The 14,960-nt window shown below is 57.2% G+C and overlaps 6 protein-coding genes across 6 annotated transcripts; 3 read left to right on the forward strand and 3 right to left on the reverse strand.

Moving 5' to 3' along the window:
• The first annotated feature begins 678 nt into the window (after window positions 1–678).
• Window positions 679–3,883, forward strand: P884DRAFT_332681 (uncharacterized protein). The gene is made up of 3 exons (XM_069445804.1): window positions 679–1,300; window positions 1,377–3,071; window positions 3,139–3,883. The coding sequence occupies exons 1-3, from the start codon at window positions 1,060–1,062 to the stop codon at window positions 3,690–3,692; spliced, it is 2,490 nt and encodes an 829-aa protein (XP_069293768.1). The 5' UTR covers window positions 679–1,059; the 3' UTR covers window positions 3,693–3,883.
• Window positions 3,884–4,166: 283 nt separating this feature from the next.
• Window positions 4,167–5,984, reverse strand: P884DRAFT_211482 (dynein light intermediate chain-domain-containing protein; the record flags this gene model as incomplete). Its single annotated transcript, XM_069439094.1, has 4 exons — window positions 4,167–4,310; window positions 4,402–5,078; window positions 5,133–5,226; window positions 5,283–5,984. 4 exons carry the CDS (start codon window positions 5,982–5,984, stop codon window positions 4,167–4,169), a joined length of 1,617 nt encoding a protein of 538 aa, XP_069293769.1.
• A 527-nt stretch (window positions 5,985–6,511) lies between these two features.
• P884DRAFT_251562 (inhibitor of apoptosis-promoting Bax1-domain-containing protein) lies at window positions 6,512–8,113 on the forward strand. The gene is made up of 3 exons (XM_069440695.1): window positions 6,512–6,868; window positions 6,943–7,116; window positions 7,201–8,113. Exons 1-3 carry the CDS (start codon window positions 6,704–6,706, stop codon window positions 7,690–7,692), a joined length of 831 nt encoding a protein of 276 aa, XP_069293770.1. The 5' UTR covers window positions 6,512–6,703; the 3' UTR covers window positions 7,693–8,113.
• Window positions 8,114–8,695: 582 nt separating this feature from the next.
• Window positions 8,696–10,162, reverse strand: P884DRAFT_273103 (Septin-domain-containing protein; the record flags this gene model as incomplete). The annotated part of the gene is made up of 6 exons (XM_069442566.1): window positions 8,696–8,963; window positions 9,024–9,491; window positions 9,545–9,682; window positions 9,744–9,831; window positions 9,890–10,006; window positions 10,072–10,162. The coding sequence occupies 6 exons, from the start codon at window positions 10,160–10,162 to the stop codon at window positions 8,696–8,698; spliced, it is 1,170 nt and encodes a 389-aa protein (XP_069293771.1).
• Window positions 10,163–10,920: 758 nt separating this feature from the next.
• Window positions 10,921–13,112, forward strand: P884DRAFT_232043 (WD40-repeat-containing domain protein). The gene is made up of 5 exons (XM_069439838.1): window positions 10,921–11,470; window positions 11,594–11,632; window positions 11,697–11,830; window positions 11,852–12,208; window positions 12,271–13,112. The coding sequence occupies exons 1-5, from the start codon at window positions 11,362–11,364 to the stop codon at window positions 12,898–12,900; spliced, it is 1,269 nt and encodes a 422-aa protein (XP_069293772.1). The 5' UTR covers window positions 10,921–11,361; the 3' UTR covers window positions 12,901–13,112.
• P884DRAFT_264770 (uncharacterized protein) lies at window positions 13,113–14,417 on the reverse strand. The gene has a single exon (XM_069441878.1). It carries the CDS (start codon window positions 14,257–14,259, stop codon window positions 13,216–13,218), a length of 1,044 nt encoding a protein of 347 aa, XP_069293773.1. The 5' UTR covers window positions 14,260–14,417; the 3' UTR covers window positions 13,113–13,215.
• Window positions 14,418–14,960: the final 543 nt, after the last annotated feature.

The raw sequence follows: 14,960 nt of genomic DNA on the forward strand, positions 1-14,960 counted from the left end.
CGTGCTAGCATTGGCGTTTGGGTTTGGATTCGGGTTGTGCTGGCGTCTGGTCTGAATCTGAAGGTGATGAAGAGGGGGCGCAATGGAAGAGGAGAGGCAACATCCCATCTCCTTTGATTACTGTTTCTTTCTCTGGGGATTAAACGGGAGGGAGAAGCATGCCGTACCTCCCTGAGCGCTTGATTTCTTGTTCATCAGTTCATTCACTGCGTCCGATGGTCGGCTGTCGAAATTGTCTAGGGCATTGTTTTCACATAGAGCTACACCAGCTGCGAATATCCAGTACCGTACAAAATATAGACCACTTTTCGCCTTGGTCGTGCCGGTGCGGAAACATGCCCGCTTCCCCCCTTTTCCCCCTTTGCAGTCGTCGAAAGGATTTCTTGCGGCTCTGGGCCGTGTGGTTTTCAACCAGGCCAAAAGCATTTCCATGTCTGAGCCCCAAGTTCAAACCCTAACCCTGGTCCCAAGTCCAGGCTCCAAGCACATGGCAACGGAACTATCGATTTGCTTCGCAGTAACATTATGCTGTGAGCAATCCGTACATACCTTAGCTATCCGTAATCTACATCAGTAACACCTGTTCCGAAAGTTTGGCGGGGTAACCTACCAGTTATACTGCAGTATTTACATGGAATCCCGTCGTCTTCGTTGTGGGGGATACCCTGTCAATCGCCAACCGACACATCAAAGCACCATGCCTTGTTCGACCTGGCCCAGCGACTTTGATGACGCTCAAGGCTCCGGAGAAGCATGTCTCCCTCCTATCGTCTTGGCCCGCAACCTCCCCAAACCCGGTCAATTTAACATCCTCCTAACTTATCCATAACACCGACCCCTCCTTCATTCCTTCTTCCTTCTCGAGTGAATTTGTTCGCTGACAACGGATCCTTCGGCAAACGTTCAAGTTTTTTGCCCGACTTTTCGCTTCTCGCCTCTCTCTGATTAATTAACTACCCCGCAGCGTTGGGTCGCCCACGCAGACACTTGGCAAACTGGCACCTCGCTTGCTCCCGAGTCCTGATCATCCCTCCATAGTGTCCGATACGCACCAACAAGATGATGAGGGCACACCTTGAACAGAGGCAGCAGCGGAAGCACTTCGAACGTGGTGCTGCCGGCATCAGCGGCCCCGCCTTCCCCCCGCTACAGAACCGGGCTGGCGAAAGCGATAGCCCTTATGTCCGCCGCCACGCCGATACTCCCGTAGCATGGCAGGCGCTCGATGCAGAGACCCTCGCCAGGGCGACGGCCGAAAACAAGCCGATCTTCATGCACATCGGCTTCCAAGCAGACCACTGTGAGTCCCCGCATCAGCCTGCGCCACCACCTTTTTTCTCCATGTGCCCGATCTAACCAGACCAAACTCCAACCAGTCTGCCACCTGACAACCCAAGACTCCTTCTCCAACCCATCCGTCGCTGCCCTTCTCAACGACTCCTTCATTCCCATTCTCGTCGACCGCGAGGAGCGCCCGGACCTCGATACGATCTACCAGAACTATAGCGAGGCCGTCAACGCGACAGGCGGCTGGCCGCTCAACCTCTTCCTCACTCCGGACCTGTATCCCATCTTTGGCGGCACATATTGGCCCGGCCCGGGAACCGAACACAGCAGCGCCGCGGCATCGGCGGCAGGTGGTGGTGGCGGCGGCGGCGGCGGCGGCGGGGGCAGCGGGACGGGGGCCATCTCCCGCGACTCGGCGGGCGAGGAGTCGTACAGCGACTTCCTGGCCATCGCCAAGAAGATACACAAGTTCTGGGTGGAGCAAGAGGAGCGGTGCCGGCGAGAGGCGTTCGAGATGCTGCACAAACTACAGGACTTCGCGCAGGAGGGGACCTTTGGCGCCGGCGCCACGCTCCCGGTTTCTGCGACCCCCGTGGCGAGCGCCGGCGCGGGTCCGGCCCCGGTGAGCGTGGACCCCGGGGATCTGGATCTAGACCAGCTCGACGAGGCGCTCGCCAGGATCACCAAGATGTTTGACCCGGTAGACTACGGCTTCGGGACGCCCAAGTTCCCCAACCCGGCCCGGCTGTCCTTCCTGCTGCGCCTGGCCCAATTTCCGGGGGAGGTACGTGATGTCATCGGGGACGAGGAGGTCGAGAACGCGGTCAGGATGGCGCTGGGCACGCTGCGGCGCATTCGGGACGGCGCGCTGCGCGACCACGTCGGCGCCGGCTTTATGCGGTTCAGTGTCACGAGCAACTGGAGCATGCCGCACTTTGAAAAGATGGTCGGAGAGAACGCGCTGCTGTTGGGCGTTTTTCTCGACGCCTGGCTAGGGCTTCCACGGGACGCTGGCAAGGGGCCGGCGCTGGACGACGAGTTCGCCGACGTGGTCCTTGAGCTCGCCGACTACCTCACGAGCCCAATTGTGCGCGTCGCCAGAGGCGGCTTCGTGTCGAGCGAGGCGGCAGATTCCTTCTACCGCAAAGGCGACCGGCATATGCGAGAAGGAGCGTTCTACACTTGGACGCGCAGGGAATTCGACCAGGTGGTTGGTGGCGGATCCAGCGACGACCACGCGAGCACGGTTGCTGCGGCGTACTGGGACGTGCAGGAGGACGGAAACGTGGCGCAAGAGCAGGACCCGTTCGACGAGTTCATCAACCAGAATATCCTCTCGGTTAAGGCGAGTGCTGCCGAGCTGTCGAAGCAGCTCGGCATCCCCCCATCCGAGATCAAACACCTTGTCTCGGTCGCGCGCGAGAAGCTTCGTGCGCACCGGGAAAAGGAGCGTCCCCGTCCACCGAGGGACGAGAAGATCGTCGTGAGCACCAACGGGATGGTCATCTCGGCGTTGTCGAGGACAGCGGCTGCTCTTCGGTCGCTTGAAGGCGAAAGAGCGGACAGGTATCTCCAGGCCGCGAGAGATGCGGCCGCCTTCATCAAGGAGAACTTGTGGGATGGAGCCAACAGCAAACGTAACCCACTACATCGGTTCTTCTGGGAGAGACCAAGTCAAGTGCTCGCTTTCGCAGATGACTACGCCTTTCTGATCGACGGTCTTCTTGATCTCTACAACGCGACCCTGGAGCAGGAGTGGGTTGACTGGGCAAGACAACTGCAAGGTACGGAACATCCCTTCCAAATCATAGACTAAACACTAACAGACGGTCCCCCTTTCGGAATATACAGACGCCCAGACCAATCTTTTTTACGACGCACCCCTAACAGGTCCCGTTTCGACCGACACCGCTCCCTCTCCGCGACACGCCCATTCAGGCGGCTTCTACTCTACCGAGTCGGAGACCCTCAGCCCAACGATCCTCCGCCTCAAGAGCGGCATGGACAAGTCTCAGCCCTCGACCAACGCCGTGTCGGCGTCGAACCTGTTCCGGCTGGGCACGCTGCTGGGGGTGGATGCCTACCTCATCCAGGCGCGGGAGACGGTCAACGCCTTCGAGGCCGAGATCCTGCAGTACCCGTGGCTGTTTGTCAGCCTGCTGACCGGGGTCGTCACGGCGCGGCTGGGGGTGAAGAAGGTGGAGCTGAGGAAGGGGGACGAGGAGGGCCTGCGGAGGTGGTACACCACGCCAAGGGCCGAGGCCGCCGTCTTGATCCTGGTCGGGGACGAGGAGTCCAAGGAGACCGCTGCAAGGGGGCAAGGACAGAGCTGTTCGTCAGAAGCGGGGCTCGAGGAGAGGGTGAAAGGGTTGGCGATTGGGGATCGATCGGGTCGTGAGGAGTGACCAAGACCGGAACTGCAAAGTTCGTGTTACGTTGATGATACCGGCGTTCTTGAGATTTGCATCAGACATGGGAGGGAGGGCTGCATAAAAACAAATGGTGAAATTTAGAGAGTTCCCATAGGCCCTCCATAAGGGCTGCATCACAGGCAAACTAGCTGCAATGAGGAGAGTAGGGATGCTGACAAGTGATGCCCGACGCCGTCTTTTCTCTCGATTAACTCTCCAAATGGGGTATCTAGTCTACAATTTCTCAATGTGTTTCTCGTATCTCCGCTCAACACCACCACACGATTACTATCCCTCTGTCCATGTACACGCAGCGATACAATAACAAAGGAAGGAGGGTCAGCACAGGAACTGCCCACAAATGTGATAGCCGTGAGTTGTGTCGACTCATGACGTGGCGGGCTCTTCAATCAGGTGCGTGGTCCCACAGCCTCGTTTCATTGTGGGACTCAGCGCCTCCTATGGGGTTCACTTAGCCGACGCTCCCCTCCTGTTCATCAAGCCGTGGAAGAAGGCCTGGAGGTTCTCCGTGTTCATGGCGGGCGTCGAGTCCACGGCTTCCTCGGCCGTTGGGCTGTCGGGTTCAGACGACAAGCCGAGAGCTTGACGTTCCTAAACGCGATGTTAGCATTTCCGCAAAGAAAGAAGGAGGGAGAGTGTGTGCGCGCGCGTTAGGGCTTCGACGGCAAAAAAGTAGGCTCACCTTCAGACGCTGCACCATATCGTCGGCATCCACCTGAATGCCGCCCATATTGAACTGCACGGGGCCGATGTGCTCGAGGACCCTCGCGTCTGTCTTGGCGTCCGAGTGGTCCCCGAGGTGGTCGTCGTCCGCCAACTTCTTGTGGGGTCTATGGTGCGACGCTTCCCGGGCGGCCTCCTCGTTCTTTTGCTTGAACGCCTCCAGGACCTTGAGCTGCTGGGCGAGAAATGTCTGTGTGTCGACCGTCTCAACCTCGAGCTCGGTAGAGTGGGTGTTGCGCCCTGCGAGCTGGAGCGCGTCCATGCTGGGATCATGAACGGATTCTTCATACAGCGCGACCGTGGATCCCTCGGGGTCGGGGTCGGCAACTTCGCGCTCGTCGGCTCCATTGGACTCTCCGTCTCCGCCCTCAGTGCCGTTCTGCCGGGAGCGCGGGAACGGTTGGTCAAGATCTATGGACCAGCCGTTGCTCACGCGGTCGACATCGAAACCGTCCCGGAGGACGCGAATCTTGCCCCACGAGTCCCAATTGGGCGGTATGACGACCTTGTCTCGGTCGATGACGTTGTGTCTGAGAGGCTGCTTTTTGAGAAGAGAGTGTATCCCCAGGCTGGAATGGATGAGTGTCGGAAGCTGAGAGGGGACGGAAGGGGTGGTGTAGATCAAGGAAGCCCCGTCTTTAACAGCGAGGTTAGCAGAATCCGAAACCGGATGGGTGGCGGCATGCTTACGCCTCAATAGCACCGTTCGCATGAACTGCAGGACGGTGTCAAACTCCTCCTCCTTCCAACCCTGGGTCTTTTCCAAGTACTCCATCTTCTCGGCCTGCACATTTGTTAACTGACGAAATGAAACTTGGCGCGGCTATCGGAGGCCCTCACATTCTGGCAGACGACGCACAGGGGCAACCCGAGCGCGTCTTCCCACTCTCCCGGCCCCAGGGGAAGGCCTATCTCACTGTCTCCCGTAGGAACGGCCGGGGTGCCGTCGAGATTTGTTCCGCCGCCCCGTCCCCGATCACGCCACGCCAGCATTACCTCCTCCATGGTCTCCTTGCACTCGTTGCTCAGGGAGACCAGCACGGTCCTCAAGAGCAGGATCCACTCCCGCAGCTGTCGCATCCACTTCCACGGCTGAGACCAATCGAGCAATATCACGATCAGGGTGTTTGGTATCGATTGGGGAGTGAGGATCGGCTGAAGTAGAGAGGCGAAGGCGGGAGAGGGGCTTGTGAGAGTGTAGAGAGAAATGCGTGCCAAGGTGTCTTCTTGGTCCGCATCCAGGACGTCGTAGTACGTGTAACCCAAAGCGAAACTGTTTGCGACGGGGGCCACCCGCGAGGCGTTGCGGTCGTGTGCGCGGCGGTCATTGCTGGAGAGCGTCTCGAAGAACTCGCGCTGCGAGTCGACGGAGCCGCCGAGCACTATGAGATTCTTCTCCGGCAGCCGCCGCCCGCTGGCCACCGAGGACAGCATCGAGTTCCATAGCTCCTTCTTCTCGCCTTTGTCCCCGGATTTTGAGTCGGTTCCGGAGCCGACCGAGGCCGTCGTGTAGGTCGAATAGCGATTCGTGTTGCCCGCCATGGCTGCGCTAGCTCAACGTTGAACCGCGGTCTTGCGCATTGGTAACCGGTTGTTTGTCGAAAGGATGATGAAGGAAGGCCGCACACGAGGCCAAATCGAGGCTCAAGTTGCTGGCTCGCCGTCTGGCTTCGTTTTGCGCATGCCTTCCAACGTCCGTCAGCTTCAGGGGACGTTCCGTCCACTGCTTGGTTGGTTCGCGGGACTCGGGTGCACTGCTGTGGGTAGTCGTTTTGCCGAAACACGATTCGCTGTTGAGACGCACGGAGACGCGACTTGACCCTTCGAAATCGCGAGTGGATCTCTGCGGGATGGAGGAAGTCAGGGGGGGGGGTCCAAATTGCAGCAGGCCAGCAGACCGCACAACGAACAACTAGTTCAACCCGAACCCTGAAGGTGTCCGTGCATTGGGTTGCTGCATCGAACCACCAAAGCTTCGAGCTGAGGGACCCAGCGTTCAATCTGGAACGTTCGGACCTGCAGACAATGTGGTCACAGGCCCGCCACCTGCTAGCCTGATTGATAGCAGGCATCCCCACCTCCAATAGCAGCACCTTCTGGGGCAACCATCACTAGCGTCATCGCAGCATCCATCCGTTCTCTTAACCCTTTTTTTGACAGAGACGGCGCGTTGACAATTCTTTCAAAATCAATAGCCACGGCAGAGTGATAACCGAGACGATCCGAGCTCCCTGCGATTTCTCTTGCAGCCATCAGCAACCATGTCGGCCAACGTCAAGTACACGCCCGCTCCACAGGAAGACCCGGAGCACCTCTACACGCAGCCGCCCCCGTCCTACCAGGCCGAGAATAGCTCCGCGCAGGACCAGGAACGACTCTTTGGAGGCCCGCGCAGCAGCGAGGACAATATTCCCGATGACTTCAAGGTAGGCGCGCCGTCGCGATACCGTTGTCCCGCGTTTGTCTTGCATCTCAGCGTTGCTAACACCAGTCCCCGCAGTTCGGAGGCTCCGTCGCCGAAGCGACCATCGAGATTCGCAATCAGTTCATCCGCAAGGTCTACACGATCTTGACCGTCCAGCTCATCGCCACTGGCGTCGTCAGCGCCCTCAGCTTCATGAGCGATGCGTACAAGTCCTGGATCCAGTCACATCCCGGGATCGTCTGGGGCTCGGTGCGTCCCATCCTTCCTCCCCCCCCCCCCCTTCCCGTGATACCTGTTGACGCGCGCATCTACTAACCCTAATTTCCACCACAGCTCTTCGGCTCCATGATCTTTATGTTCCTTACTTACTGGAAGCGCCATTCCTACCCGACAAACCTTCTCTTCCTGTCGGCCTTCACCCTCCTAGAGGCCTACACCATCAGCGTGGTCGTATCCTTCTACAGCGCGCCTGTCGTCCTCAACGCTGTCTTCCTCACGGCCGGCATCTTCATCTTCCTGACGGCCTTTGCCTGCCAGACCAAGTACGACTTCACGAGCTGGATGCCCTACCTGTTCGGCGCGCTCTGGGGTCTCCTCATCTTCGGCTTCATGTCCTTCTTCCTGCCATACTCCAGCACCGGCGAGCTTGTCTACGGCCTCCTGATCGCCCTGGTCTTCAGCGGCTACATCCTGGTCGACACCCAGCTCGTCCTGCGCAAGCACCACATCGAGGAGGAAATTGCTGCCGCCATCAGCTTGTACCTCGACATCATCAACCTGTTCCTGGCGATCCTCCGCATTCTCAACAGCCAAAACAACAACTAGGTGCGACCGGGTTGATGGGGCACGCGATGAGAGGAACTGCCAAGTGATGTGGCCTTCACCGTCCCCTGGTTGGCATTGTTAACGCTGGAGTTGTATTGTGCAATATTTTTTTCTAGGTTGGGGGGAATCAGTTCGGTTCTTTCGGATTGAAGGATGTTGTTTGGGTTGAGCAGCTTGTTAGTTTGACTGCTTTGCCTTGTACGCTATGACTTTGTCGTGGGTTCCGTCGTGGAACCTACCATCGCATGTTTACTATGATTTTCTCTTTGGAGCTACTTTGCTAAGTTCAATGATATGTTCGACGGCCAAGATTGGCAATTGGAATGTTTACCGATAATATCGCATTTCGAGAACCTACCAACATGCTCCCGGGATCGTTCGGTCAATTTCACAATCCAAGGCTTTGGTGCTTAGGCAGGAGGATCCGAGCAGAAAAAATGAATTTAGTTGATATCTGCATTAGAAGTCCAATAGTAGAAATTAAGAAAAACAGGCAGGTCAAGTGAAGGACTGGCGGAGCTATGACCCGACGAGATGTTCCTGAGAGCAAAGAGAGAGTGTCTGGTCAGGTGTTGAGCTCCTTTTCTCATCCAGTCCAGCTTCCGTGGTTCGGCACCAGCTTTCGAAGGGAACCACGAAACAAGCCGAGCATCTTTGATAACCGAACCATGGACCCAAGTAATCATGACAACCATTGGAATGATCGCCATAACAAGTCCATCAAACACACAACTCTCGAATTGCACCGCAGCACCGCCGGGCCGGTCGTCTCCAGCTGTTGCCCACACCGTAATAAGCTAGAGCAGCGGATATCTTGGAAAATGCGCAAAAAACAGCGGGTAAAATCTTGTCTCTAAACAACAGGAGCACCAACGCCTGCACGGAAGGATTGGGTCTGATCGCTGAGAGATCGCCTAAGAACAGTCGAACTTCGGCCATATAGGTGCAGCAGCGGCCGGATATCACGCTGCCTCCGAGTAATCGAGGAAAAGGGGTTTGAGCGCTACTCGGCGCCGTTGGACTCATGGTTGGCAGCAGCCTGCTGTTGAGACGCCGCCGCCGCCGCAGCAGCAGCCGCCGCCTCGCGCTGCATCCGAGCTTCAAACTCACGCAGCTGAGACTCACGAGCCAGCAGCTCTTGGCGCTTCTCGTTGATCTCCCGCTGGACCTTGAGCTCAATCTCACGGAGCTTCTCCTCCTCGCGCCGAAGCTGCTCCTCCTTGAGGCGGACAGACTGCGAGGCGAGATCCTCGGGGTTCATGGAAGAGTCGCTGGATACCCGGTTAGCATGGTTCAACTGGCAAATACCCACCATACGAGGGAATACGTACACTCCAGCACCGCCCTCAACGCTCTTGCTAAGCTTCTCGGTACGATAGTTCTCGTACAGGAAATCGTGGGTGATCTCCTTCAGGTCGGCAAGATGGCTGTGCAACAGGGCGGACCGGATGGCCAGGAAGTCCGAATGGCGCGGGTTGTCGACCTCGACGACACCCCACGGGTATTGGCGGGCGCGCACCTGGCGGCCACCGATCTCAACCACCTCCTCCGATCCAACAATGGCAAACGGCATCAGCCCTCTAAGCTCGGCATTCTCCTCGACGGTGTCCTCGTCATCTTCCTCGATGTCGTAGGGGAAGTTGTAAACGGGGATGCGGTAGTGTTCGATATCCTCCATCACGAGCTTCTTGGACTCGGCCAGCTCAGAAGGGGTAAGGGAATCGGCGCGTCCAATCACCGGAATCACGTTGACGCGAGGAGCAAGGCGCTTCATCAGCTCAATGTCGAGCTCGCGGAGGCTGGCGACAGGGTCAGCATGTTCTTGAGAGAAAGGCGCGGCGGATGCAATTACCCATGTCCAGTGGGCGCGATGAAGTAGAGCAAGGCGTGAACACGATTGTCTCTGAAGCGAGGGTTACGCTTGATACGCGATTCCTCGGCAAGAATGTCATCGTATTGCCTCTCCAGATAGCCAACGATCTCCGAGAAGCTGAAAGCTCAACGTCAGCGATCAAGCAACTGAAAGCGTGGGCCACCATACAGATGCTTACCTGGCCTCATTATCGATCTGGTCACCAAAGCCGGGAGTGTCGACGATGGTCAGGGAGATGCGCGTGCCCTCCTCATCCAGCTCAAGCTCTGTTGACACGTTAGGCACATCCAGCAACCATATTCTGACCGAAGGCGAATTGCGTACCGACAGTCACGGGCTTGATTTTAACGCCGTCCTCGACATGAGCGACGCTAGGATCGTCGCAGTCCTTGTGCGGTAGGACGGTCTTGCCACAGAGAGTGTTGACAAAGGTGGTTCGGCCTAAAAAGCACAGTTGGCAATTAATTGAGGTCTCGAGTAGATGCGGGCTTGGGCCAGCGACTCACCAGTGCCCGAGGCACCGCAGACCATCAGGCAGAACTGAATTCCCTTCTTGACATTCTTCTTTCGACGGATCATCTTCTGTGCGGTGAACATGTTAGCTCCGTCGCCTGAGTTGTACAAGAGAATTGGTCGCTGATGAGAGGCGTGACGCGGTCGCGAATAGCGGGTTGCCCAGTCAAAACGCCGAGGCGAGTCCAGCTGGGGGGTTCTCAAGACGGTGACGGAAAGACAGGGAAAGGCTAGACGTACGGCCGGAGAAGACATGATGTTGATGTGGAGTCGCCTAGTCGAGTCGCCTTTTTGGGGGGCCGCGGGTAAAAACTAGCGCCGCCCAGATAGACGCAACAGGGAAGATAAAACTAGAAGACGAGCGGCTCTATCCAGTGGCCGGAAAGTCGGGGTCGAAAACGTGGTTGCGAGTGCGGTCGTCGAGCTCGAACGACAGCAGTTGCAGGTTGGAAAAGGAGAGAGATTCGGGAATTGGGCGTTGTCGGAAAATGGTAATTTCACAAAATGTTGCGGTGCTAACGTTTCTGGACAGCAGGAGCAAGCACCTCGACTGGGAGCTGTTTCCCAACGGCCAGGGAGCAATGGCCAGCTCGCAATTCAGGGGTCGGTCGTTCCAGGTTGCGCTAGCGCAAATACGGCAACGAGTGCTCCAAAACCCCAGGCTCAAGCCGGTTGTTCGTCGGAAACGGCCCACATAAACAGCCAGCTGCCCAGCTGACCACCAGCTGTCAGGCTCTTGGCGTGCCCATTGGTCTGCTGCACCTCGCTCAGAAACACCCAGGTCACTGATTGCCTGTGAATGCTTCGTATTGCAATCAGGCAGCTTGTGACAACACTGGCATGCCTCCTTTGTAAACCCAAATTTCCGTCACCTTGAGATCTTGAAACACCGTTCGATCTTAGAAGTGCATCCAGGCTCGGGAGCTATGCATTGCCTTTTAGCCTGCGATTGTCCGGCCACCTAGCGCTTTCGAACTTTTATTGAACTGCCCGTCAATCATTCCACCATTGTTGACCCCTTGGTTGCCGTCGAAGCAGCAGGGACATCGGCTCTAGTTCATCAGAGTTCAAATTTTATGAGCATCCAAGCAGCATTGCTTAGAATGAAATTGTAGCACCAAATTACATCGCAGCAGAAATCTTGGGGTCGGAAGAGCGGCTTATCATCCAGAAACGGGCCCGGCTGCTGTCTGCCGCCGCCGCCGTGGAACGCAGGTTGCCGCCATCTCGGGCCACCATCCACTCGCACTCGTTAAACCAGATCATCGACGCCAGCCGCCAAGATGAACACCAGAACTCCGCTCGAGAACCCCAGCGCGACCGTCGTCCTCTCCATCACCTTCAATGATGATTGCAGCTGTTTCGCCGTAGGACTCAATACGGGATTCTGCAGTGAGTCCCCCGCAACTACAGGGCACAATCCAGACCCCACCTGAGGGTTGCAATACGACAACGCTCCTCGAACCTGTCGGCCATTCATCCGTCGCTCGTATTTTGACAGCTAATGACGGACAGTTTTCCATGCAGAAACATGTACTTTGCGAACGACGAGAGGTACGAAGCCAAAGCTGATGTCGCACTCACAGAGCCAATGGTGATTATTAACACGCATCTACAGATTTCAATGCCGGCGTAGGCCTTGTGCAAATGATGGGCAAAGCTAACTACGTCGGCCTCGTCGGCGGAGGCAGGCAGCCAAAGTTTGCCGCAAACAAGGCGAGCAGGAGGATGATCTCCAGTCGAGAAGGAAGTGTTGGCTAACACCACCCGCAGCTCATCATTTGGGACGACCTCAAGAGCAAGGCGGCCCTTGAGATCAGCGCCCTCACTCCCGTACGGGGCGTCCAGCTGTCCAAGGAGCACATTGTGGTCGTGCTGCAGAACAGCGTGCGTGTCTACAAGTTTGCCAAGCCGCCTAACCTGCTGTCGGCCTACGAGACGGCCAACAACCCCTGGGGGCTGTGCTGTCTCTCTCCGAAGAGGATAGCCTTTCCTGGGAGGACGACGGGACATGTGCAGCTGGTCGAGACCGCGACAGGGAACGTCAGCATCATCCCCGCTCACACATCGGCCGTGAAGGCGATCCAGTTGAGCCCGGATGGCGAACTCTTGGCTACAGCGAGCGAGACGGTCAGTCGACGCTCGAGGTGTTGTTCCCCCGGCCCTGCATGGCTGCTGACGGTTGCTTCCAGGGAACCCTGATCCGCGTCTTCGCAACGAGCAACTGCGCCCGGCTAGTCGAGCTCCGTCGCGGGATCGACCCGGCAACCATCTTCTCTCTCGCCTTCAACCCGTCCGGCACCATGCTCGCCTGCACCTCCGACAAGTCCACGCTGCACATCTTTGACACACCACACCCCAAACGCCCCTCCCGCCAGTACTTGCAACAACAACAACAACAACAACAACAACAACAACAGTCACATCAACAGAACGGCGGCGCCGGCGCCGGCCCAGCGTCGGACGGGGGCGGCAACGGCGGCGACGGGCGCGGCAAGTGGGGCATCCTGGCCAAGATCCCCATGATGCCGCGCATGTTCTCGGACGTCTACTCGTTCGCGTCGGCGCCGTTCGAGGTGGACGACGAAGGGGACGGCACCGCCGGCAGCGGCCTGCTGGGCGGCCTGCCCGTGTCGGAGAGCACGACGCTGGGCACGTCCAAGCCGCCCAAGGGCGTGATCGGTTGGATCGGCGAGAACACGCTGCTCGTCGTCGGCGCGGGCAGAGACGCCAAGTGGGAGAAGTTTGTCGTGCAGGAAGGCCCGGACGGGCGAAGGCGTTGCGTACGGGAGGGGTGGAAGCGCTACCTCTCAGGTCTCTAAAGCTTGTCTTCCTCTCTGTCTTTTCTTTTTGTTTTGTTTTGTTCTTGTGCAATGACGAACTCCTCTCTGCGAAGTATGGCGTTTATGGCGAGAATGCAGGAGACGGAGTTAATGGAAGGGATTGGGCACTAGAGAAGCATACTGAACCGGTAAAGTCACTTGGGCAAGACTAGGCGAAATCGCTAGAGTACAAAGATTGGGTTGTTATTGATCTCGATTACAATTCGGTGGGTATCTCAGAATTGTACTGCTCAATGGCCTATCATCGACCTTGCCAACAAGCCCAGCTTGTGCAGATTTGGTGTAGGGTCATATTCAGTCCCTATGTGAACGCGGAGAGCGGCTTCGGCTCCTCTCCCTATCCCGTCGCCTCCTGTCCTCCAGATCGCGATGTCGACGCTCACCACGGTCGCGCGACTCCTCCCGATGCCGCCATCGATGGTCATCCCTGTGTTTACGATGATTGTCATCGCCACGGTCTTCTCGGTGACGACGCTCATCCTTCCTTTCCCGGTCTCTGTCTCCTCGGAGGCTTCCACCCTCGTCAGGGTCGAGTGTATCAGGGCGCCGCTTCCTCCGCTCGTCGTCGACCGGAGTGTCATCCCTCCGAGACCGGAATTTCCGATAGGTGTCGCGATCGTCTCTGTGTCTGTATCGGTCCCGCTCTCTTCCCTCCTCGTCGCTGTCGTGCCTCCGCGAGTGGTGCGCGCGGTGCCGATGTCTCTCCTTGTCACGATGTTTTTTGTCTTCCTTCTCCAGTCGCCTCTTCTCCCTCCGTAGGGCTTCTTCCACTTCTTTCTTCTTCTCTTCAATCAGAAATTCCTTCATCGGATCGTCGTCGTCGTGGTTCTGTATCAACAGTTGCAGTTCCCGCTCCTCCTTGATCATGGGCCTCGCTCGCCGCTCGTCCTCCTCGTCCGTCTCGTCTTCCTCCTCGCTCGGCAACCCCTTCTCCGCCCGCTCTCGCCGCAACATATCCTCCCAGCCGACCTTGTACTGTTCCAGATCCTCATCATCTCGCGCCTTGTACCGGGCATGGTCGACGCGGATTAGGCGCCCTCCAATCTCGGCGCCGCCAAGGTTGTCGACGGCCAGGTCGGTACTGCGCTGGTCCTCGTATTTGAGCCATCCAAAACCCTTGGACTTTCCCGTCTCCTTGTCGCGCACCAGCTTGAGGAACACGGGCTCGCCGAACTGGCTGAAAATGGTGATGACGTCGCCTTCGGTGAGCTCGTACGGCAGGCCGCCGAAGTAGATGAAGGCCGTATCGCGGTAATCTGCGTGCCAGGATGCTTCTGGCGACACGCCATTCTCAATCTCGCGCTTGTTGAGCGCCTGTATGGCGCGTATTTGGTTCATGGTTCGATGGCGGCCAGGCACGTCTGCAACAGTGGCTCTCCGGCGAAGGGAAGAAAGGCTGCGAGATTCACAGGTCAGCCAAGGCGCAAGGCTGCCAAGAACCAGATGTTCAAAGTGGTGATAAGATAAGGGTTAGGGTTATGCACGGAGATATTGCTCTAATCCGTACAAAAGGCGCCATCGTCTCCTCTCCTGTTTGGTTAATAAGGTAATGTATGTACCTCTTGTTTGTGGGAAGTGGGAAAGGTGTTGTGCTATTGCTGTTTTAGGTTTTCCGAAAGCTGCAACACAAAAATCACCAGATCAAGAGCGTGTTTCGACCAGACCATATCATTGGTAGCTGCAAGCTCGGCTGCCTATCCTTGGGGGCTGATCAGATGCAGACACATCCTGTGAGAGGCCCAGCACCCCGCGGACGCCGAGGGGGGAAAGGCGGGGGATTGACCACATTCCTCTGGCCGCCCCGACGCATTCATGCATCTCCAAAATACCCGGATATGCACAAGGTAACCATTCGACGCTCGCAACTCCTGACATATCGAATAACTGGCAATATAAACGTCCCTTTTTTCCTCATTTCTTAGTAGTCTTAGACGGAACAACAGTTCAAACGCTGTTGAACGGTTGCATCTCCATACTCTCTGCTTGGCGTAGGAGTGAAAAAGTCAATATAGGGGGAACTTGGCAAAAGTACTTCGTAT

This window comes from Thermothelomyces heterothallicus (assembly GCF_042370625.1).
Source record: "Thermothelomyces heterothallicus CBS 202.75 unplaced genomic scaffold P884_scaffold_36, whole genome shotgun sequence".
NCBI classification, from domain to species: Eukaryota; Fungi; Ascomycota; class Sordariomycetes; order Sordariales; family Chaetomiaceae; genus Thermothelomyces; species Thermothelomyces heterothallicus.